General features: G+C 47.4%; 2 protein-coding genes across 6 annotated transcripts in view; one reads left to right on the top strand and one right to left on the bottom strand.

Moving 5' to 3' along the window:
• MRC2 (mannose receptor C-type 2) overlaps positions 1 to 17,726 on the top strand; it is a 96,178-nt gene extending 78,452 nt beyond the window's left edge. The window contains exons 20-30 of the mRNA XM_077917520.1: positions 260 to 399; positions 1,650 to 1,755; positions 2,792 to 2,955; positions 4,793 to 4,901; positions 5,809 to 6,047; positions 7,401 to 7,569; positions 7,683 to 7,832; positions 9,613 to 9,732; positions 11,183 to 11,362; positions 13,055 to 13,081; positions 14,676 to 17,726. Coding sequence (XP_077773646.1) covers positions 260 to 399; positions 1,650 to 1,755; positions 2,792 to 2,955; positions 4,793 to 4,901; positions 5,809 to 6,047; positions 7,401 to 7,569; positions 7,683 to 7,832; positions 9,613 to 9,732; positions 11,183 to 11,362; positions 13,055 to 13,081; positions 14,676 to 14,896 — 1,625 coding nt within the window. The 3' untranslated portion in view covers positions 14,897 to 17,726. The remainder of the gene's footprint in view (positions 1 to 259; positions 400 to 1,649; positions 1,756 to 2,791; positions 2,956 to 4,792; positions 4,902 to 5,808; positions 6,048 to 7,400; positions 7,570 to 7,682; positions 7,833 to 9,612; positions 9,733 to 11,182; positions 11,363 to 13,054; positions 13,082 to 14,675) is intronic.
• A 1,492-nt stretch (positions 17,727 to 19,218) lies between these two features.
• The window catches only part of MARCHF10 (membrane associated ring-CH-type finger 10), a 33,396-nt gene continuing 28,332 nt past the window's right edge, over positions 19,219 to 24,282 (bottom strand). For all 5 annotated transcript variants that reach the window (XM_077917523.1, XM_028751737.2, XM_077917521.1 and 2 more), the window contains 2 exons: positions 22,780 to 22,813; positions 19,219 to 19,942 (listed from right to left, as the gene is read on the bottom strand). In XM_077917523.1, the coding sequence (XP_077773649.1) occupies positions 19,914 to 19,942; positions 22,780 to 22,813 (63 nt within the window). In that variant the 3' untranslated portion in view covers positions 19,219 to 19,913. The remainder of the gene's footprint in view (positions 19,943 to 22,779; positions 22,814 to 24,282) is intronic.

Below are 24,282 nucleotides of genomic sequence, written 5' to 3'. Positions count from 1 at the left end.
TTCTTAACCTGAAGCACCACTTTAGCTAATGGGGCCTCCTGCTGCCGCTGCACTGCTGGAGCACGATTTCTGTTCTCATGCTGAACCCCAGGTACTATTTCTGGGTTAGCTATTTCTGGAGTCTGTAACCTGAAGCGTATGTAACCCAAGGTAGCACTGTACTTTGAGATGGCTGCTGTTTCTTACTTTGAGAGTGCCATTGGAACCAAGCAAAATACAGAATCTGCTCTCGTATCTTCTCCTTTCTCTCCTTCTGCAGAGGACTGGGGCGACCAGAAGTGTTTTACTGCTCTGCCTTACATCTGCAAGCGCACCAATATTACCACAGGCTCCTTGCCACCCCTGCCGGCACCTACTCCTGGCAGCTGTGCCCAGGGCTGGCATGCTGTCGGCAATAAGGTACTTGGAAGTGCTTTCCCTGGAACTGAGCATCACCATTCTTGAAGGGGGGAGGGAGTCTGCCAGGAATGTTTGTGTGCCAGGTCCCCCTTGAACTGGACGGGTGGTGGTGCGGAAATAACTCCTGTGGAGTATGTAGAAGGGCAGAAATTTGGCTGATTGACATTCCTGGTTCAGAAACCACTTACCCACTTAATTTCCCCCTCCTGTTCGTGAACGTATGAGAGTGTGGAGGGTAGTATATTGAGTTTCACATCTAGGACTGACGAGACATGGGTTCAAATCACAGTCCATCAGCCTAGCTTAGAGGAGTGAGATTTCAGATAGATAGCTGTTTCATATTGCAAGTCTGTCTGCGTAGTTTTGTGTAGTTCGATTTCCCCTTCTCTCAAATGCCTTGATATTTTTTACCTTCTTAACTCATGGTATCGTTTCGGAGAGGGGAAACCATCTTGAGCTTTTGGGGAGGAAAGGATGGGATAAAACTGAAAATACATAAAATAAATGTGAAAGTCCAGTGCTGAGGGCCTTCTGGCGGTTCCCTCGCTGTGAGAAGTTACAGGGAACCAGGCAGAGGGCCTTCTCGGTAGTGGCGCCCGCCCTGCGGAATGCCCTCCCACCAGATGTCAAAGAGAAAAACAACTACCAGACTTTTAGAAGACATCTGAAGGCAGCCCTGTTTAGGGAAGCTTTTAAAGTTTAACAGAATATTTTATTTTAATATTTTGTTGGAAGTCGCCCAGAGTGGCTGAGGAATAAATAATAAATTATTATTATTATTATTATATTATTATTATAAAGTCACAGGAGGGGAAATAGTAAAGGTAAAGGTACCCCTGCCCGTACGGGCCAGTCTTGCCAGACTCTAGGGTTGTGCGCTCATCTCACTCTATAGGCCGGGAGCCAGCGCTGTCCGCAGACACTTCCGGGTCACGTGGCCAGCGTGACATCGCTGCTCTGGCGAGCCAGAGCCGCACACGGAAACGCCGTTTACCTTCCCGCTAGTAAGCGGTCCCTATTTATCTACTTGCACCCGGGGGTGCTTTCGAACTGCTAGGTTGGCAGGCGCTGGGACCGAGCAACGGGAGCGCACCCCGCCGCGGGGATTCGAACCGCCGACCATGCGATCGGCAAGTCCTAGGCGCTGAGGTTTAACCCACAGCGCCACCCGCGTCCCGTAGGAGGGGAAATACCTTGCCTGAAATGTCTGCTGTTTATAAATCTCCTTTTCTGTCAATTTTATAATGCAGTGCTTTAGGATTAACAGCGAAGAGCAGGTAACCTGGCAAGAGGCGAAGCGAAGGTGTGAGATTCAGGGGGGCGTGCTGGCAACCATCTCCAATTACGTTGAGCAAGGTAAGGGCCCTTTGTTCACAAGACAACTGTGTGTGTGTTCATGCATGTGTGTGTGCGCGCGCGCACACACACACACACACACACACACATTGCCTCACCTCGCCTCTGGGAACTGATCCGCTTTGGGCCCCAGGCAAGTGTCTTCATGAGCCGAAGAAAACCCAAGGATCATTCAGGCATTTGCCTGAACATATGAAAGGCTAATCTGTGGACTTATTGTCCTGAACACCGGACTGGACTGGACTCTTGGTTTGAGGGCCTTCTCGGCAGTGGCGCCCTCCCTGTGGAACGCCCTCCCTTCAGATGTCAAGGAGATAAAGAACTAAATAACTTTTGGAAGACATCTGGAGGCAGCCCTGTATCAGGAAGTTTTTCATGTTTGACGTTTTGTTACGTTTTTATATGTGCTGGAAGCCGCCCAGAGTGGCTGGAGCAACCCAGCCAGATGGGCGGGGTATAAATAAAACCATCGCCGTATTATTGGAGTGATTGCAAGAAAATTAGAACAGTCCATCATAATATATCAGGGGTCAGCAAACTTTTTCAGCAGGGGGCCGGTCCACTGTCCCTCAGACCTTGTGGGGGGCCGGACTATATTTTGCGGAAGAAAGAAAAAGGACAAATTCCTATGCCCCACAAATAACCCAGAGATGCATTTTAAATAAAAGCACACATTGTACTCATGTAAAAACACGCTGATTCCCGGACCATCTGCAGGCCGGATTGAGAAGGCAATTGGGCTGGATCCGGCCCCCGGGCCTTAAGTTTGCCTACCCATGTAATATATGAAGGACTAATAGAGAACAGAGTGCCTCTGAGAAAGGACAGAATGTACTTCCCTCACCCACTGAATAAGCGTTGCCTTTCCCTCGCCCACCTCGGAGGCAGTTAGAGGGCCCTGCGACGTCTCTTTTTAGTGGAAACACTTGATGGCAAAACTGAACTCTGGCTTTGTAGGCCTCTAGCCCCTATGTAAACAAAGCTTTGCACCTTCATCTGACTTCCTCCAGTAACGTGCCCTTCTTCCCACTTACAGCCTTTATAACCACTCTCCTTCCAAATGTGACCTCTGACCTGTGGATCGGCCTCCAGGACGCAAAGAAGGAGTTCCAGTGGGTGGAAGCTGAGCCGGTCAGCTTTGTGAACTGGGGTCCTGGTGAGCCCTCTGGATGTGGGGCAGCCACAGCTAGTGAGAACCCGGTGAGCCAAACCCTGGGAGATCCCCTCACCCCGTTTTGTAGCTATCTCTTTGGGGAGCCTCATATTTTTGTGGGGATGCTGTGTGTTTCATAGAGGGGGGCGGGTGGCGCTGTGGGTTAAACCACAAAGCCTAGGACTTGCCGATCAGAAGGTCGGCGATTCGAATCCCCGCGACGGGGTGAGCTCCCATTGTTCGGTCCCTGCTCCTGCCAACCTAGCAGTTCAAAAGCACGTCAAAGTGCAAGTAGATAAATAGGTACCACTCCGGCGGGAAGGTAAACGGCATTTCCGTGCGCTGCTCTGGTTCGCCAGAAGCAGCTTAGTCATGCTGGCCACATGACCCGGAAGCTGTACGCCGGCTCCCTCGGCCAGTAAAGCAAGATGAGCGCCACAACCCCACAGTCATTCGCGACTGGACCTAATGGTCAGGGGTACCTTTACCTTTACCTTAAACGTATCTTAGGCCGCCCTATGAATTTTTCATCATATTTTTGGAATGCCTTTTGAGCTGAGAACAACATAACAAAATCTGGAGGTGTATGAAATATGAAGAGTAATTAAATTTTGATCTGCACATCAGTCTGGGAAGTAGGATCAGGCCAGGGTGTGTTGGAATTCACAATACCTTGAAGACTCTCAACACTGCAGTCTTGACTTAATGGCAGCTAATGGACCTGATTGGTCAGGGGTCCCCTTTACTTTTACCTTTACTGTGTGTTTCATGGAATTGTAGAATTGGAAAGGGACCCTGAGGATCGTCTTGCAATGCAGGAATATGCAGCTGTCCCATCCGGGAATCGAACCTGCAACCTTGGCATTATCATCACCGTGCTCTAACCAACCGAGCTATTCCTCCCTTTGTTTCCTCTGCCAATACCTTTTCAATCTGGGTGGTCCAACACGTGGCCCTCAAGGCTGTCTTTGGCAGCCCTCGGCAGCTTCTTAAAGCAGTTTGAGTAGACGGCTTTTTGTTGTTGCTGTGAAAACAGACAGCGAAAGTGCATGTCGTCTCTCAATCTTTGCGATGCCAAATGGGCCAGCCCTCCTCCTCTAACATCGCCCTGGGCCACACCAACAAGGCTGCGGTGGGGCGGGCGTCTTACCATCCGGGCAGCCCAGGACCTCCATAGACACAGCCCAGGCTTGCACCCCAGGGAGGTCACTTAGGTGCCAACACAGCGGTTTGATTTCACCCCCAGAGGCACACTCCATTGCCTCCCGAGACAGGCGGATGCCGACAGTATCCTTTGATGGCATACTAGAGGCCAATGAAACATCTTGTTGCCAGTGAGTTCTGCAGAAATATTTAGTGTCTGTCCTCAACTGGGTGCCTGCGTTCTGCGCCAGCTGCAGATTTGCAACAGTTGTGAGGGGTTGTTGCGTGTGGAGGTACCGTATTTTTTGCTCTATAGGACGCACCGGACCACAAGACGCACCTAGTTTTTAGAGGGGGAAATAAAGGGGGGGGAATTATTCCCCCCCCCAGCCCCAAAGAGCAGCAGAGGACCCCAGAACAGGTCCGGGAGTGGCGGCAAGGTTGCTCGCAGCCTTGCTTCCACTCCCGGAGCTTGCGGGGCTGGCGGGGGAAGCCCAGTCCCCCCCCCCCCCCAGCCCCAAGGACCACACATTCGCTCCATAAGACGCACAGACATTTCCCCTTAGTTTTTAAGAGGGAAAAAGTGTGTCTTATGGAGCGAAAAATAAGGTCTTTTGCAACTGCATACCCTCAAGACTGGATGGAGCCTTGCGCGCTGCTCCAGCTGATGGCGTGCGGTGAACAGCCTTCCCACTGTGGGCACAGGTGAGTGACTGACGCTCCTGGTTCTCTCTCTCTCAGACCAACTGCGCTGTGGTTTGGCATGGCATCCCGCCCCAGTTCACCGGCCGCTGGGATGACAGGAATTGCCTGGAGGAGAAAAATGCCTTCATCTGCCAGAGGAGGAAAGGTAAGAGTGCAGGAAAGATGCAGGCGGGGACCGGGGGAAGGGAAGGGTCAGGCGGGCTGCAGCTGTGCCTGGCAAAGGGAGGATTAATGTGCCTTGGCAATTATCCAAGGTGCCACTGTTTCTCGGACCTCCCCGCAAAGAGCTGCGAGTGAGAAAGCAGAAAGAAATGGCTGGTGGTAGAAAGAGTCGGGAGGGAACACACCTGGCTCCCGGTGGAGTACAGGATCAGGTTTAAGGTGCTGGTTTTAACCTTTAAAGCCCTATACGGCCTAGGACCCTCGTACCTACGGGAACGCCTCTCCTGTTATGTCCCACAGAGGAATTTATGGTCTTCAAACAAAAACATCTTGAAGGTCCCAGGCCACAGGGAGGTTAGGCTGGCCTCAACCAGAGCCAGGGCCTTTTCGGCCGTGGCCCCGATCTGGTGGAACGCTCTGTCACAAGAGACTAGGGCCCTGTGGGACTTGACGTCTTTCCGCAGGGCCTGCAAGACAGAGCTGTTCCACCAGGCCTTTGGCCAAGGCAGAGTCTGACCCCCTCCTTTGGTAACCCTCATAGAACTCTAGCTCAGTGGTTGCCATTAATTTGATTCTGAATTAATTTTAGAATGAATTGATTTTAGAATGCTGTGTTACTTTTATTGTTGTTAGCCGCTCTGAGCCCGGCTTTGGCTGGGGAGGGCAGGATATAAATAAACATTTATTATTATTATTATTATTATTATTATTATTATTATTATTATTAATTAAAAAACACATTTGAGTGGTGTTCAAAAAGCTCCAGTATGCATTTGAATTAAACCAATACTGCTACGTTAATGGCTCTGGGGCAGGGTGGGATGGAAGTGCAAGCTACGGTTATTCCAGTTCTAAGGATCTCTGGTCCTCTTTCTTTCTCCCACTCCCAGATCCTGCCCTGAGCCCTTCCCCAGCAACCTTCCCCCCTGCTTCCAACTCCACCCTCTCGTACTTCAACAGCACTTACCGCATCCTGCAGAAGCCTCTCAGGTGGCAGGAAGCCATGCTCCTGTGCGAGAGCCTCAACACAAGCCTGGCGAGCATGACGGAGCCGTACACTCAGGCTTTCCTCACCCAAGCAGTGAGCAGCCTGCAGACCCCGCTCTGGATTGGCTTGTCCAAAGAGGAGGTAAGGCAGTCAGGGGGGCTGGAGAAGACAGAGCTGCGAGAGCAAGGGAAGCAGGGCCGGCCCTGCCGTTTGCCAGGGCGGTGCTCCTGCTTCAGGCAGCTCCACTAGATGAAGGCAGGCATCAGTGTCCAAGTGGTATAGCAAGACCTTTTTGACATTGTTGGCCCTGGTAGGCTTTTGGGCTCTGCTTCAGGCGACAAAGTGTCTTGGGCCAGTACTGGCGGACAGGTGGGGATCAGAGTTGGGAGTGGCACAGTTGCTAGAGCCAGTAGCCAGAGCTGCAGAGGTCAAATGACCTACAATGCACTGTCCTGGATGGGAGCTCAAGTGTCAGGGACCGGACTGAGGAGGAATGGTGGGGACCGCACCCTCCCTTCTCCTGAACCTTTCCGAGAACAGAAGGACACTACAGTCATACCTCAGGTTAAATACACTTCGAGTTGAGCGTGTTCGAGTTGCGCTCCGCGGCAACCCGGAAGTAACAGAGCGCGTTACTTCCGGGTTTCGCCGCATGCACAGACGCTCAAAACGGTGTCATGCGCAGAAGCGGCAAAAAGCGATGCGCGCAGACGTGCCGTTGCTAGTTAACGTTTACCTCTAGATGCGAACGGGGCTCCGGAACGGATCCCGTTCGTATCTAGAGGTACCATTGTATAGATTTACAACAGTGGTTTGCAGAAGGTCACAGTTCAGAGGCTGCAGAGGGGAGAAGATGGGAAATATTGGGAGAGGAACAGCAGGATGAAGCAGCACCAGGGGAGAGACAGCTGACAGACTCCGTGTCTTTGGAAAGCATTCCTGACCCCCCACTCCCAGGACCAGACGAGCATTGAGGGTAGTAGAACAAAAAGCTCAGAGACAGAAATCTCAGATTAGCCGACGCAGGGGTGACGGAGAATAGGAGAGACGTAGGGGGTGGGACTTTACTTGGAGCAACGCCATTATGTAGGGGAGACCCCATTCCTTCGTCTCTCTCTGTGACTATTGAATAAACTACTTGGTAAGAACTTTTATTGCGTATCAGCTTCTTGGCTGCCATCGTGGGAGGGATAGGATTCTCTGAAGCCTGACACCAAGAGTGGCAAGGTGGGACCAAGTGTAAGCTGCGAGTCACTGGAAAAGGGGTGCTTTCAGAGCTGGATCCTACTCCTGAAACATCTTAAGATAAACTACCCGTGCAGGACAGGGTATCGAACAAATCCAGAATATTTCACAAGCCTTACAAGTGCACCCTCCTGATCACTTGGATTTTATCTCCATCCAGTCCCGGTTATACAAGCTCCCCCCTCAGAAATCTTATTCTGTCTGGTCCGACTTGGCCAATCTTTTATTGGTTTACTGGGTTGCTTTTAGGGGAGGCGAAGCTACACGTGGTTCACAGAGGAGAGCCTTTCCTACACAAACTGGCAGGCTGGAGAACCGCAGCAGCTTGTGGGGTGCGCATACATGGATGTAGATGGGACCTGGAGGACCGCCGGCTGCGACACCAAGCTCCAAGGGGCCATCTGCAAAATGAGCACAGGTGCTGTACCTGGGAGAGAACTCGGCCGGGGCAGGAGGGGATGCTGTAGTCAGCCCTGAGCCTGAATGGAGAAAAGGCCCAGACATTCCTTCTAACCAGCTCTTCCCTTTCAGGGGCCCTTCCCCCCCACAAGTGGAGGTACAACGGGAGCTGCCCGAAATCTGTGGAGGATTCTTCCTGGATCCCCTTCCGGAATCACTGCTATGCCTTCCACATGGAAGTCGTGCTGGGCCAGAAAGAAGCTAAGAAGAGATGCGAGAAAGGTAACGTGCTTCTAAGAAGCTCAGAGGGAACAATCGTGCTCCAGTTCTCATGCCCTAGGACACGGCTTCCGGCGCAAAGTCACGTTTTCTTTCGCTCTGGGTTTTCTCTTTGTATTTGGTTTCTTTCCTCCTTCCTTGTGCCTGAAGCACACGCCAGCATTTGTCTTGGAAGTGGATTATTCAGCAGCAGTAAAAGGTAAAGGGACCCCTGACCATTAGGTCCAGTCATGGCCAACTCTGGGATTGCGGCGCTCCTCTCGCTTTATTGGCCGAGGGAGCCGGCGTACAGCTTCCGGGTCATGTGGCCAGCATGACTAAGCGGCTTCTGGCGATCCAGAGCAACGCACGGAAACACTGTTTACCTTTCCGCTGGAGTGGTCCCTATTTATCTACTTGCACTTTGACGTGCTTTCGACCTGCTAGGTTGGCAGGAGCAGGGACCGAGCAACGGGAGCTCACCCCGTCGCGGGGATTCGAACTGCTGACCTTCTGATCGGCATAGAGCCTGATCTTAGGCTCTATGGTTTAACCCACAGCGCCACCCTCGTCCTTGCCCAGCTACCTGCCTATTCCTCCACTTGGGACCTTGGAGCAGTTCTTGTAGGTGGGACAATAATTTTTAGAAAGCAAAGTCATTAATGGACTCATCTCTTTATATTTAGCACACACAAACAATTCCCGGACAACAACCCACGACAACAATGGAACATCAGAGTAATAACCAAATACAGTGGTACCTTGAGTTACATACACTTCAGGTTACATACGCTTCAGGTTACAGACTCCGCTAACCCAGAAATAGTACCTTGGGTTAAGAACTTTGCTTCAGGGTGAGAACAGAAATCGTGCTCTGGCGGCACGGCAGCAGTGGGAGGCCCCATTAGCTAAAGTGGTGCTTCAGGTTAAGAACAGTTTCAGGTTAAGAACGGACCTCCGGAACGAATTAAGTACTTAACCCGAGGTACCACTGTACCAGAGCTGAAGGAATCTTCTCACCCCTACTTTGTGCCTGTTTTAGTACAGAACAGTGTGCACACGGCGTTGGCGATGTGTTTCTGTAGAAATCCCAGTTGCTGCAGACATGCTCTTCTAAAGCCGAGGCACCTTTCTCCCTAGAAAGTCAGAGAACTGCTAACTCTAAGAGTCTAGAGACTGTCGTTTTTTCCTTTTCTTTCTCCTTCGGAGCCAGTGCTCGAGGGGAGAGCAAACAAAGTGCAGTTGTTTGGCAATAAGGCAATCGGCAGAGTTTTTTTCTGGGGCAGGGATTATTCTGCCCGTTTAAGGGTCCTCTTTGGTTAGAAGGTTTCGCTACAGGAGCTAGGTGGGGAAAACTTGTGCGGCCTTCAGGCACGTAACATGCAGGCACCTGTGATTCTGTCAACCAAACTCAGTATCCTGAATATGAGTGTTTTTGGCAAGTTTTTCATGGGAAGTTTGTCCGCAATGTGTAAGAGATCGAGGAATGAATAAGAATTACCTGCGTCAAATCCCGCCTCTCGTTCTCATGACACACAGAAACAGCATCCTTTCTCCCAACACGAGGGAGAGTAATATTGGCTCACCTTACAGATCAAATGAATATATGAAAAGGGGTGCTTAATTTGCATTTTATTATTTTATTCTGGTGACAAAATTGGAGCTTCCTTCGTGTGGACGAGGGTGTCGTTCAGAAAATGCAGAGTGCGAGAGCCTCTCGGCTGTACTCTTCTTGCCCAGTAAAACTTTCAGGCTTGTGCATCTGTTTCTTCTCCTGTTCCATCATCTCCCGCTTCCCCCACAGTTGGAGGTACGGTGCTGTCCATCCTAGACGAGATCGAGAACCTATTCGTGTGGGAGCATCTTCAGGCTTATGAGAGCCAATCCAAAGGAGCTTGGCTGGGGATGGCCTTTAACCCCAAAGGTGAGGCTGGCAATGTCTTGATTGATTGGCATGTAGTTAACAGCACGTTATCGTTGTAGGAAATGAAGAGCAGTGAGGAGGAAGAGTTTGGGGCGATAAATGAAGGGTGGCATTAATACATGAACTGAGACCAGGCGCAGGCAAACTCAGCCCTCCAGATGTTTTGAGACTTCAATTCCCATCATCCCTGACCACTGGTGCTGTTAGCTAGGGATGATGGGAGTTGTAGTCCCAAAACATCTGGAGGGCCGAGTTTGCCTATGCCTGACTGAGACTGAGGAGCAGTCCAGTTTGACCCCGCATATGGATCTTGGCCACTTTGATTCCTATGCATAAATGGACATTTAAAGTCTATAATCTGCACCCAGGGGAAACAGCAGAAGGAGAGGAGGGGGAAATATGCAATCATATTTATTTAAAATCATTTCTAAACATAGATAGGTGGCTTATAAAAAAAGATAAAGGACCCCTGACAGTTAAGTCCAGTCACAGACGACTCAGGGGTTGTGGTGCTCATCTCACTTTACAGGCCGAGGGAGCTGGCGTTTGTCCGCAGTTTTTCCAGGTCATGTGGCCAGCATGACTAAGCTGCTTCTGGTGCAACGGGACACCGAAACCAGAGCAGCGCACAGAAACACAGTTTACCTTCCTGCCGGAGTGGTACCTATTTATCTACTTGCACTTTTGGGCGTGCTTTTGAACTGCTAGGTTGGCAGGAGCTGGGGCCGAGCAACAGGAGCTCACTCCATCGTGGGGATTCGAACTGCTGACCTTCTGATCGGCAAGCCCGAGAGGCTCAGTGGTTTAGACCACAGTGCCACCCGCGTCCCTTTAGGTGGCTTATACCCAGCCATTTTTGCCCAGCAGACTACACTGTAATTGTCACAGTCCGGTTCACGGGCAATCAAAGTCCCGGCAGGGGGCAAGATGGCAGGGTGGAAGCAGGAATGGGGGCCTAGAAGCCAGGAGTCCAAGGCTCAGAGAGCCGGGAGTCAAGAAGCCAAAGGTCCGAAGGTCAGGAAGCAAGGAGGCACGAAGTCAGGGGTCCGAGGATCAAGAAGCAGGGAGTCAAGAAGCCGAGGTTCAGGAAGCCAAACACAGCAAGGCAGGGAGCATGTTGCTGTGGCAAAGAGCTGAAGGGAAATGCTGACCTTATATCCCTGCCCAGCTCTTGCCACCAGGTGCTGTGAGTTACCACTCGGCCTCACCAGTGCGGCCGCGCCTTGCCTCTTCAGAACAAACTTAGGAAGGCCCCAGTCCTGCAAAGTCCTATTGGTCACAGGGCCTGGCTTCTGCACTCACATCTGACAGTAATCCTTGAAACTTGTTTCCTCTTTCGGAAAATGAATTTTTGATCCTTTTCTGCCGTCCAGCAGTGGTGCTCCCTCCCTCTCCCTCTCCCTCTCCCCCTACCCCGCCACCCCACAGCATGTTTCTCCTTCCTCTGCAGGGGGCACACTTGTCTGGCATGACAACATGGCGGTGAACTATTCTAACTGGGGGCAGGATGACACGGGACCCAGTATGCTCAGCCAAAACAGCTGCTACTGGATCCAGAGCAGCAACGGGGTGTGGCACTTGGGCTCCTGCTCCAACGTCACCATGGGAGTCATCTGCAAGACAACCCGAGGTAAGCGGGTGGTTTTGAAGGCCTTGGAGCTAAATAATAATAATTATTATTATTATTATTATTTATACCCCGCCCATCTGGCTGAGTTACCCCAGCCACGCTGGGCGGCTCCCAATCAAGTATTAAAAACAATACAGCGTTAAATGTTAAAAGCTTCCCTGAACAGGGCTGCCTTCAGATGTCTTTTAAAGATAGGATAGCTACTTATTTCCTTCACATCTGAAGGGAGGGCGTTCCACAGGGTGGGCGCCACTACCGAGAAGGCCCTCTGTCTGGTTCCCTGTAACCTTACTTCTCGTAATGAGGGAACCGCCAGAAGGCCCTTGGCGCTGGATCTCAGTGTCCGGGCTGAACGATGGGGGTGGAGACGCTCCTAAAATGTGGGGTGAGGCTTCTAATGGCCATGGGTCAGACTTCAGCATCGGGGAATCAGAGCAGGAGTTTGTTGGGGTTTATTAATGGGCCCTCATCACTACAGTCATACCTCGTTACATTCGGTTCAGGTTACCTCTTTTCAGGTTGCATCCCGCGGAGACCTGGAAGTACCGGAAATGGTTACTTCTAGGTTTCGCTGCTTGCGCATGCGCAGACACTCAAAATGACGTCACGCGCATGTGCAGAAACGACAAATCGCCAGACACAGGTTGCGTTCTGCTCATGTTGCGAACGGGGCTCTGGAACGGATCCCATTTGCAACCAGAGGTACCACTGTACATTGTAAGGGCCAGTTGCACTAAATCACACATGATCAACAGCCAGTGAGGTGGGTTTCGGTGGCTCAGAGAGACTGCAGGGGATTGACCTTACTTCTCTTTTGTTTAAGAATAGAATCCTGTATATATCTTCATGCATTGAGACTTTTTTCTAGTCCACTATTGTGGTGGCGGTGATTTTTGGATAATGCTGATAATTTAAAGAGAAAGAGTCTTGACCAAAGACAGCCAGTGTGCTGTTTGGAAACCTGGCCCTCTTGGGCGCTGGGTGGTTTAAACAGAATATGTTAGACATGGATTGTCCTCTGCAGACGGCCTTTGGTTGTCCCAAAACTTGAGATAGAATGAAATCATTTATTGGGTCAGCTTAGGCCGCTGTGTGAATCTGCAGAGTTCTATGGGTTCTTGAAACTCTTCATCAGCTAGTGAAAAGCGAGGCGGCTTTCAAGTAGATAAGAGAGGGAGCTGGGCGACTTGTCTAATCTAATCTTTTCCATTCTGCCTAATGAAGAGTTCTGTGAAGGCTGAAAGGCGTGCATACTCTTAATCATTCCTAAATTGGTTCAGTAAAGGTATTACTCTTAATACGTTTGATTAATGTTACTTTATGGAGAAAAATGAAGGACAATAAGAGCTAGAAAGTAGGGTTGCTCTACCAGTGGACAAGGGGGCAAGTGTGGTTGCAATTGAAAGAGAGGATATATTATTTATTATATTTATTATTATTTTTAGGGTTGAAAGTCAAAGGAATGCAATAGCTAATGAAAGTCAAAGGAATGCAATAGCAAAGCATGGAGGGGTTTGCTATGTAATGTTTTGAGCAGCTCTGAAGAGCTATTTTCAAGCAACATATGAAAAAGGACCAGGAACAGGCAAATTAATAACACCCTCTCTCTTTCTCTCTCTCTCTCTCTCTCTCTCTCTCTCTCTCTCTCTCTGTCTTCCTCTCGCCACTGTCTGGGTTCTCTTTCCATGGCAGCGGAAGAAAGCAGCCTCTCCAGATCAGGTACGTACCAAACTGGAAACTGGTTGCCGTGTCTCCTTGTAGGTGAGCTTGGCTTTGCCTCCTGACACTCCTTTGAACACCAGTCCTGAAACAGATGGACTCCCAGTCTGGTTGTCTTGTGCCTTTTGCACTATAGAAGGGGGTGAGAATTTGAAGCAGGAAAGCTGGACCTTCTTCAGTTGCAATGACTGGGCACAAGTGAATTGGACAGGCCTAGGGCCCTCGTACCTACGGGACCGCCTCTCCCGGTATGCCCCATGGAGGACCTTAAGGTCCATAAATAGCAACACCCTAGAGGTCCCGGGCCCTAAGGAAGTTAGATTAGCCTCAACCAGAGCCAGGGCATTTTCAACACTGGCTCCGGCCTGGTGGAACACTCTGTCTCAGGATCTGATTTCTTTCCGCAGAGCCTGTAAGACAGAGTTGTTCCGCCTGGCCTTTGGCTTGGAATCAACTTGATCCCCTCCCCCTCTTTCCTTTTCCCTTTCTCCTTCTGTGGTGGAACTCCTATTTGGGGACTTCCTTGGCTTTTTTCTGGCCCACGTAGGACTAGTCTGGATAGTTGGCCTTGGTGAAGATTTGATGTTTTCATCTCCCCAAAGTTTTTGAGTTTCTTCTGAAATGAGGCTGCATCTTAATGTTGCATTTTAATCTTGTTTTTAAGTTGTATTTTAATCAATTGTTTTTATACCTGGTGTTAGCCGCCCTGAGCCCAGTCTTGGCTGGGGAGGGCAGGATATAAATAAAATTTATTATTATTATTATTACCTCAAACAGCCTCTCTCCTCATTTGTGCTTGGAGCACAACCTGCCCTCTGCCACCTCTCTCCCTTACCTGAAGCAGTAGGGGAAGCCCGTGGCGGAAGGGTCCCAATGGACCACCCCATGGCAGCAATCCCCACCAGGGAATCCCCACCTGGTTTATTTTATTCATTAATTTTTTTTCCTCCCAAAGGAGTGCATGGTGGCAAGCAATAATTTAGATGGAGGGATGAGCAGAGCTTCTAGTAGTGAGTGAGTGGCACTTCGGTGCTCTGCATACTTTCTTACTCCTCTCCCATGATTAGAGTAGCTGAATACATTCTGAATTTAACACCTCTGTTTATAATATTCACCCCGGAATTTGGTTCTTTGGCACACAAAGGGGCTGTTTTTAGCACAAGACAGATCTGTGCAAAAGTTGCTGCTCTGGCATAGAGATTAGTTATGGGTAGGTAGCCGTGTCGGTCTGCTGTAGTCGAAACAAAAATAATAATAACTTTAAAAAATTCCTTCACCTTAGAGACCAGCTAAGTTTGTTATTGGTATTAGCTTTCGTGCGCATGCACACTTCTTAGGATACACTGAAACAGAAGTCAACAGACCCTTATATATAGATGGCAGAGAGATGTTAGGTGGAGATTGAGCGAGATTTGCTTCTTTTGAAACCCAAATGGCAAGAGTTCCCCCATTTCGATGTGTCTGCTCAAAATTCCCCATCCCGCTAAGCAAACTGAAACTAATCCTGGCCAGCTCTGTGCACAGAGTCTCCCCCTCGCTCTTCCACAAAAACGGGTCTCCTTCCCTTCTGACCCTTCTTCCCTCTCTTTTGCAGCTTTCCTGGAGAACACAAAGGCCATCGCGGTGGTTATCCTCTCCTCCTTAGCACTGTGTGCCCTGATAGCAGTTGCTATCTATCTGTACAAGCGCCGGAGGACCTCAGAGCGAGGGGCGTTTGAGAGTGCCCGCTACAGCCGTACCAACTCCAACCCCAGTGAATCTGCAGAGAAGAACATTCTGGTGTCTGATATGGAGATGAACGAACAGCAAGACTAGTGGGGGGATTGGCAAGCCGGGGTGGGGGGAGGGAGGGACCTGAGTACCTGTCATAACATGCCATCTCAACAGCAAGCCCCCGAGGACAGCAGGGTCAATAGATAGGACTGTGAACTGCTAAGGAGATGTGGAGAAATACTTTTTTTAAAAGTCCCATTTGTATGTGACACTGGAAGAAATTCAACCCTGGCCTTGTACGTCTGCCCTTCTCAAAGAGGAGCCGTGGGAGAAAAGGGAAGGTGGTTCATTTGTTGGAGAGAGTGAGTTAGAAAGCCTCATTTTGGATGCTCCAGTCTCTGCAGTGTCTTCTCCACATTTCCTTAGAGAATGAAAATGCAAGCCTTAATTCTTCCTGGTTCTAATATTAAAACAGGGAAGGGCTTGCAAGGTTTCCTCGTGTTCTTCTTGGTAAGAACACACCTTTCTTATTTTGGATTACTTCTTGAAGCCATGTGGATAGTTAAAAGAGTGATGGGCCCTTGAATTCCTAATAACGGTGGTTCGATCTGCCATTCCTCTGATGCCGAGATACCCCGAGATAAATACTTCCCCAGCCATGCCACTGCCATAGCAACCATTCTGCTGTTAAATTCTGTTGCCGTATAGAGGGCCTTTCTGCGAAAACGACTGAAAGTGGTGCCACAAGTGTTTTCACAGCTTCAGGATGGCCTCTTGGTGACAAATGAGTAAGGGGTGTGTGCTTGGGGGTGGTGAAGAAGACAGGAATGTTGCTATTTGCCTCTGCCTCTTTTAACGATGACGACTCCGGCTAGATAGGCACTTCCTTGCAAAACTCACAAGCCTTCAAAGAATTGAACATGGTTATCAGCCCTTCTACAAACAAGTGGTGGCGGCGGGGAGTTGGCTAAATGGTCCTGGGGGGTTGTGTCATTTCCCACTGATCACAAAACAAAACAATGCATCGAGTAGGTCAAGTGTGGGGCTGAGATACCTGCATTTTGAACAGGAACAATGAGCATGAGTTGTCCACTCGAGGCAAGGCCTGCTCCCCCCCCCCCCCCCAAGAACAAAATGTTGCGGTCTGAGCACTTTAAGAAAATGCATTGTATCTGCAACAGAAACACTGCCCTGAACTTAAAATGGGAAACAAATGCATATTTATTGCAGAAAACAGGTTGTTTTTTTTGCAGAAAGGTCCTCAGAACAACAGCATTTCTTGAGTGGAAAACGAATATACTGGCACTTGTTTTTAATTTTAATTTTGTTTTTGTTGTTGCCTTGCTGGATAAGAGCTATAGACAACTTGTTTTCTGGTACTTCTCGTTTTATACCGTATCAAAGTGCATGTTTGACAATTATACCTTCTTTTGGGGGTATTTTGTGTCTGTGTGTAGATGTGATGGCCAAAGGTTCTACAATTCCCCCCCCTTTCCCACTTAATTCTCAATCATTCTAAGCAATGCAACAGGACACTAAAGTTTTTTTTTTGTTTTTTTTTGCTTCCAGAATAAGTATACAACTTGTGTTTGGATAGCATATGCTAGTGAGTGACCTTGGGTGAAAGAAATGTGGAATTAAGGGGGGGAAATCGAACAGGGCATGCTGTGGTTGTCGTTTTGTCCTTTGCTTCCAACTCAATAACTTTTGAACAGTGGCTGAGCTAAGGATGATAAGGGGAGAATAGTTCTTTTCTGCTACTCAAATAATTATGAGACTTGTTGTATATATAAAAAAAATCTGGTAATTTTCACTTAAGCTGGATATTAAGTGTTCATAAAAATGTTTACCTTTGTCTCTTTAATCTTTAGGTACCTGGAAGCTGCCATACCAGGCCATGGTATGGGGAGTTTCTGAGACAATCTTAGGTTTTCCAGTTCCTTTTCCCTTGATGACTGCTGCTTGTTTCCTGGGGATCTTTTTGGTTTAGATAAAGATGTTCATACATATTGATTTATGGCTAATGCTAAACAACTTCTCTGCTCAGGGGATCGTTTTTCAGGGCTAAATTGGAATGGCTTTGCCCTGGACTCCACCATGAGATGTATGAAGTCACAATGCCTTCGATAATATGTAGTGTGCCTTCATCTCTCTCATAAGTAGCCACAGGCAAGCCTTGTGTGTGTCTGGGCAATTAAGCTCCCAGGCAAAAGGCCAATTTCTGGGCTCGGGTGCTGGGAACCTCTCATTTTACAAACGAAGCACTAACCCTTTTGCAGCAATATTGAACAGAGGATTCCAATGCAGGCGTGAAAATGGTGCAGGCCTGAGAACTCAGTACCCATGTTCACTGAAATGGATATTCTCTGAAACCAAAGCTTCTGCCCCAGGAATGTTGATGTGCCGTATGAGCACTTCTTCAACGTTTTGACAAAGGAATTGTCATGGAAATGCCTTCTGCCCCAGAAGGCAAGCCTGTTGGTCAATATATATTCAGGAATTAAGTGCAATAGCAGGCCAGAAAGGAGGGAAGGCTCTTCCCAGATGTGTATGCTGCTGCCATTCCCTCAGACTCTCCCTCAGTAATTATGACAGTACCATAGCCACCCCTTAACAACAGTCTTGACCATGTTATTCCCCTCTCTGCTTTCAAGGTGAATAAAACACAACCAGACAACTATCATTGCATTCCGTACAAGGAGGGAAGAGTTATATCCCAAAATAATGAGAAGTTTGCTTTGTTTGTTTGTTTGTTTGCAATTACTGGAAAAATGCTTCAGATTAAATGCATTTCCTATCACCCTTCTGAATAATGTGAAAAGATGCTGGAAAAGAAACTGGCAACTTTTAAAGTAATTACTTTTGCTTTTAAAAAAAAAAGCCTTCTAGAATCTTGGAATAAAGCTTCATTTCCCCATCCGTTTCAGCAAAAGCAGACTCTTCATCTTCTTCCATGGTTTTCAGTAGTCGCAAGAAGCCAAAAACCTCTTTTGCCCCATTTCTTGCTTTCTCAGAATTTACCATTCACTGTGCAGTGCGTCATTTTAATTAAAGTTGCAAAAATTCAACTCTGATTGATCCCAAGATTGGTAATGGCAGAAATTCCTCTTCAGTGGCTATATCTGGACTTAAGATGAATTTCGAGAATGTCAGTCTTGCAGTCTTTTGAGATGAACGAAATGTGGACTCAGCCCAATTGTTAAACGCAACTTGTCCCAAACCTTTTAGCTTTCCCATCGCCTACCTCACAAACTGCTCACATGGCCTTTAAGGAGAGCAACCAAGGAAGCTCATTCTCAGCTAAGACAATCTGAATGCTAGTGGGCTCCACCCAATGTATCAGCCACTGAATTGTATCAACATGTGGAGAAACCTCTGGAATTCAACTCTTAAAAACTCTAATGCACATGTCTAGATAGAAGACGGGAGTGGTAACATCATTAAGGGAAGGAGCTTAAGCAATGCTCTCTTTTTGAAACAGAGGCAGGTGCTGTGAGAAGTTGCCTTTTGAGCTACAATTCAAGGCACTGCACTGGACCAGTTAAGCCCTTCAGTGCTAAAACACAATGGACCAAGCAAACCCATTCTGAAACAGAGCGCACATGCGTTTGTGAAAGGCATGACAGCTCTGGATGACACCCAATGAGGAATGCCATTCTATCGGAGGCTTCCTTGGGAAAGGACTCCACCACTGGGGCAGATGACTACATCCAAAGTGCCTCTCCGTATGCAAATCAATTCGCTCTAAATACCAGTAATACATGTTTTCAAAAGCCTTCTTTTCACATTTGACACCAGCAATTGCAACACAGCAGTAAGTGCAAGTTCTGCTACAATTGTGAAAACGGGAGAAATTTGCTCTAACCTTCAAGTTTCATGGCCTCTTTCCAGTGTGGGCTCTTAGTATACGGTGGACCCTCTAGTTACGTATCACTCTGGATATGTAACTTTTGGGTTACGAACGTGGCAAACCCAGAAGTGCATACTTCCGGGTTTCACCGTGCGCAGAAGCGCTAAATTGTGCCATGTGCGCAGAAGCGGCGCCTCTGCCTACAGACTTTTCAGGTTGCGGACGGACCCCTGGAACAAATTTAATTCGTATCCGGAGGGTCCGTTGTAATCTGAAGTCATTCAAGCTGCATTTGCTGCTATTACTATTTTAGCAGCAATCCAGCGTTGGCAGTGTTGCAGCTGCTGTACAGAACCCAGGAATTGGCGGTCTATGTTGGCTGCGTGATGCAGCAGGGATGGGTGGGAAGGAGAGAGAGGCACAGATTGCCTTAGAGCATCTCTCCTGAAAGTTCTGTCACAAGGGGAATGCCCTGGCTAGCTGATATTCACCTGTGGGAATCTCCCTCCAAAGCAACAACCTGTTCACTTACTGATCAAATTTTTTAAAAAGAACATGGGAGGGGGTGCCTGAGGAGTGAACAAAAGATTAAATATTTTTTATTAGGGCTTGCCATTCAAAAGGAAGGCAATAATGTTAAAAGACTGGTCATACAACAGTACATCAATACATTTACATTTCTGTGCCATGAAATGTCCTGTGAAAAGGCTGGGCGTACAACAACTCAGTTTTAACGTACAAAACATTGCTTTTATCTCCAGGGAACCCTGACCCCAAAGGCGCATGTCTGAAATGGTGCAGAGTGGATTCTAGTAGGGCAGGTGCTGCAAATGTAGATACCTAGTTTGCCATCTCGGACGGTTTGTCAGTCAAAGCACACACACAACACACTCGTGAAACCCTAGCCAACGTTTTGAATTTTGATTTGAGTAGCTGGGGGCCAGGAAGTAGGAGAGATTAAAAAGTTTACACTCTGCAAGTTGCTGTTAATAACCCATGTTGTTTTAAAAAGATTGTCAGTCAATATTGCAACTTCAAAAACGAAAACAAAAGGGGAAAAACCCACAAGAATCAAACCACACAAACAGCCAAAACAACCCCAGACCCTTAAAAAGTCTTTTGATTTCAATGGGTGACACGGAATATGAATGGCGTACATACTTATTGTGGCCTGGTGTTAAGTAAGAGTGAAAGTTGAAGGATGTGAAGAAGGGCTCTCTGTCAGATTCCCAAAGAGGTCTCCTCCTAAGATCCTCCTTGAGAGCTCTTTTACCCACTGTTGCCAGAATTGGCTGAATCTGCAAAGATGGAGGAAATAAATCACTTCTTAGAACGCTTTTCTGTATAATGTGGCAATTGCCTTAAATGCATTCAATACACTATTACTCAAAAGAGCAACGGAGGCTCAAATGTTCACCATAAATCCAAATTTAATTACTTATCTCCAGAGACTTGTTTTGACACATTTCATAAAATAGAGGAGCCAGAGAGCCCAAAAAGTAAGGCATCCAAGGTGCCAAATTTAGTTAACTCCTACTTGCCATATGCTAGGACTATCTGAAAGGATGTGGATATATGTTATGTTAGGAAATGCGGCTCAAATAAATGAAGGGCTGCTTTAAGGAGGCCTGTACTGGTGTCAGTCCCCCATGACTGCTGTAAACAATGCAAGAACTGTAGGTGTGCAGGCAATCTGGTCGTGGGGGAGAAAAGGGTGAATGATGACCAATGAAACCCTTTCCAATTATATTTTCCTATGATTGTATGGAGAGAAAAGGTGTCCTTCTAACAGTGCAATTCTAATAACCATGTCTACTCAGAAGTAAGTCATACTGAATTAAGTGGAGCTTACTCCCAGGTAAGTTGGGTTACGATTGCAGTCCAAATGTTTTATTTTCAATTCAACTTTTTCACAGCATAAGCTTGCACAACCATTCTATAAAGAGAGAGGGAACTCAAGAAGTCAAGAGGATGTGCAGAGATAACTTGGAGCACAGCTTCAAGTTCTACTGAGGCTGCAGCGCTCAGCTCCAAAATGTGATATTATAAAGGAAGGAAACGCCCTTGGTACATGCAGAGTGCATTTCACCTCATTGCTCGTTAACCACATTGGACACCACGAGTTGGGGCATTACTGGGGCATAACTGACCATGCTAAATAGCTGTTTGCAACATTTCTGTAAGTTAGCTAAATATAACAGGCCTCTTGATTTGAATGTTACTCTTATCTGGGAACTTCAAAAGGGGTAGGAGCCATGTGGGTATGTTGACGGAAAACCAATTTTCTTTGGACACCTTGAAGGTGTGTGTGTGTGTGTGTGTGTGCGTGCGTGCGTGCGTGCGTGCTCCCATACACACACACAGTGCTTTTTTCTGGGAGTACGCAGGTGTATACCTACCCCTAAACATTTTGTGAATCTTAAGTTTGGCCTCATTGAGGGGCAGTATTTCAACATGAGTAGGAAAATGAGAGTACCCCTAAACATTTTCTAAGCACTGTACAGTATATATTATAGGCAGTGGAGCATCACAGTCCTTGTGTGTTAGACTTGTCCTTGCTTTCAGACATACCCCTAATATAAAACAGACAAAAGCGGAAGAAGAAGACCCTGCCACTAACCCAGATGCAAACTCTATCACTGTATCTATTCAAGCTTTACTATTACAAATCCTAATAAAAGCCAACCCCATAGCTTTCACCCGCCTACTGAAGATGATACGCTACAGTCTGTTTGCAAAAGAATAAGCAAAACGCCCAGAAACCAATGGGGAGAAGCCTTCGGTTTCCCAAGGCACTTCAAATGGAGATTCCAGTGTGAAATTGCTATATGAGAATTTACACAAGGAAGTCTTTGCTTGAGCCAAGACAGGCCTCTATCAATTTCATACCCACTGTTGATGTTACTTAACAAAGGAAGGGTTATTGTTATCACCAGTTATTGCTGTTGTGATTAGTCGTCATTATAGTATCGGTTTGTTTAAGCCTTATATAGAACTACCAGTGGCCTTCTTGAATCTTACAGCTTTTTTGCATCACTGCATATCCACCTGAGTGTATACATATTATACACACATACAAATATACACAACTATACCTGCTGACTGAGGATTGTTCTTCCTGCTCTAGTCTGGAAAGCACAATAAACCTGGTAGGCTGTAATCTGAACTAGGAGGGTTTTTTTCTAAGTAAATGTGCATAGTATTTACCATCAATGAACAGGTCTAAATGGCACAATAGGGCAACACCTCTATTAGCATTCATTAAAATGTCACAATGCAGCAAGCAAGATGGGGAATTTCAAATTTCCTGAAATGCACTGTCAAACTTAAAAAAAAGGGAGAGGAAAAAAGCTGTGCCTCAAAGCGAAGTTTTACGTTTGCCACAGTGTCAAGCTAATTTCCAGGAGGTGGTAAAAGGGCTTTTAAAGCTCAATCTTCTATAAGAACCCCTGTGAGATTTACTCCTAGGTAAGTAGAGGGTTGCAGACTTGTTAACACCATGCAGAATGCAAAACTCAGCTCAGATTGCACCAGGGGCTACTGGGACAAAACACCTTCCTCCCAATAATGACTATTCATCTATTTGCCTATTTCCAATGCTTAAACAAAAGACATAGGCTCCCTGTAAGACAGAGGAAGGAGTCTGTGCAACTGGTTTTCCCCATTCATGTTCATTGTGGTAAGTTACAGGGAGAAGCTGCTACCAGCATCCTTGTTGGACAAGTGGATGAAGCTGCGCTTGGGCTTCAGTCCCTACTTGTTTATAATACAACCACTATAACTCTCTCCCCCTGCTTGTCAATTAATTTCTACCCTTTCAGATACCTTGAGCTCTCCTTTGTACAAAGCAAACAAGGGCTAGGAAACACTTCCCATTTTCATAAAGCCCCATGGAATATAATTCCCATTTTGACAAACCTCCAGTTCTTCTAAAATCACACAGCTTCCCTTTGTTATTTAGAGAAACCAGAGCATCTTCTGCAGTGCCTGTGGCTTAATGAGACACTTGCACCTCTGATTAGATGCACCGTAAGGGAATCTAGCATCTTGGTAGATCTAAGAGTCCTTTATCAGGAATACTGCAAAAAGTTACTGAGAAATAGTAGGAGTTGCTGTAAGCCCTACATAAACCTACTTTGGTTTTCCTCTGTTCTAGGCTGTCTTGAGAGCTAGGGGGAAAGGAAAAAAGGATTAATACATGTTGTTCCTAATAAGAGTGACAAGACACATAGAATTTCAACACCAATGTTGTTGGCATGGCCTGCGGAAAAGGCGCTTTAAAGAAACATCTTAAAAATCCAAGACAAGTGGGTGAACCATCCCATTGCGGAAATGTAAGGTACAGTGAAAATAATGTTAAAAGAGACAATCGATAGGTAAATGTTTTGTTTGTCTATAAAATGAAAAAGAAATTGCTTTCTTTGCCCACGGACCTATGGCTGGATACCTTTTGGGAGTGCAGTCCTAAATTGGGGGGAGGGGGGTTCTGTAGGGTCTTCAAGCAGAAGACAGTAGGTTTGAAAAAAACTTGGAAAGACACCTAGAATTTTGGCAGTTTGGTATACGATGTCACAAGTAAGGCATGCATTTCTGCTAAAGTACATACCAATAAGCACCTGTAGGTTCCTTTTTTTATATGTGTACCTTACATAAAAAGGTAAAGGTACCCCTGCCCGTACGGGCCAGTCTTGACAGACTCTAGGGTTGTGCGCCCATCTCACTCAAGAGGCCGGGGGCCAGCGCTGTCCGGAGACACTTCCGGGTCACATGGCCAGCGTGACATCGCTGCTCTGGCGAGCCAGAGCCGCACACGGAAACGCCGTTTACCTTCCCGCTAGAAAGCGGTCCCTATTTATCTACTTGCACCTGGGAGTGCTTTCGAACAGCTAGGTTGGCAGGCGCTGGGACCGAACAATGGGAGCGCACCCCGCTGCGGGGATTCGAACCGCCGACCTTTCAATCGGCAAGCCCAAGGCGCTGAGGCTTTTACCCACAGCGCCACCTGCATCCCGCGTACCTTACATACGGTCATATTAAAGCTATTGGCCTGTTTAAGGCATCCTGGATATTTATGACGTTTTAGACATTAACGAGGAATGTTAATTTCGTAGCTAAGTCACTTTATTTATTTCTTTGCTCGCTTGTTTCTGATGTCATAAATGAGACGCATGAGGCAAAGGGAAGTGCACTTGTGTGGTGGGTGAAAGATATGATAGTGTCTGAAAGCCAGCCCCATGCAACCCTGTAAGTAGCAAAAAGGGGTCATAAATGTGTAACTGATTTAGCAGTTATCTGACAGGATCTAATTACCAAATGGCCAAAGATGCTGACAGATACAGAATTCATGTACAGCTATGGTTGCTACAAGTGCAGACTGAAGACAGCCCTTGGAAACAATCACATTGTAGCACAGATTTTTTATGGCAGTGCTTACGGTCCTGTACTGACATCAGATTAGCCAGAGGCAGAATAGAATGCCCTGCGATAAAAGATGAAGAACTGGCATCAACTGGTTTTAGGCTGCAATCCTAAACACGCACCCTAGTGCCCATTGGGCAGAGTAGGACTTACTTCTAAGAACATGTGTAGGATTGCCCTGTCTCACAACCAGCATAGCAGGGCAGTTGAGTCTAACCGC

This window comes from Podarcis muralis, chromosome 13, assembly GCF_964188315.1.
Source record: "Podarcis muralis chromosome 13, rPodMur119.hap1.1, whole genome shotgun sequence".
In the NCBI taxonomy this organism is placed as follows: Eukaryota; Metazoa; Chordata; class Lepidosauria; order Squamata; family Lacertidae; genus Podarcis; species Podarcis muralis.
Note: the sequence above shows the minus strand (reverse complement) of the source record. Positions and strands in the feature narration are given on the sequence as shown.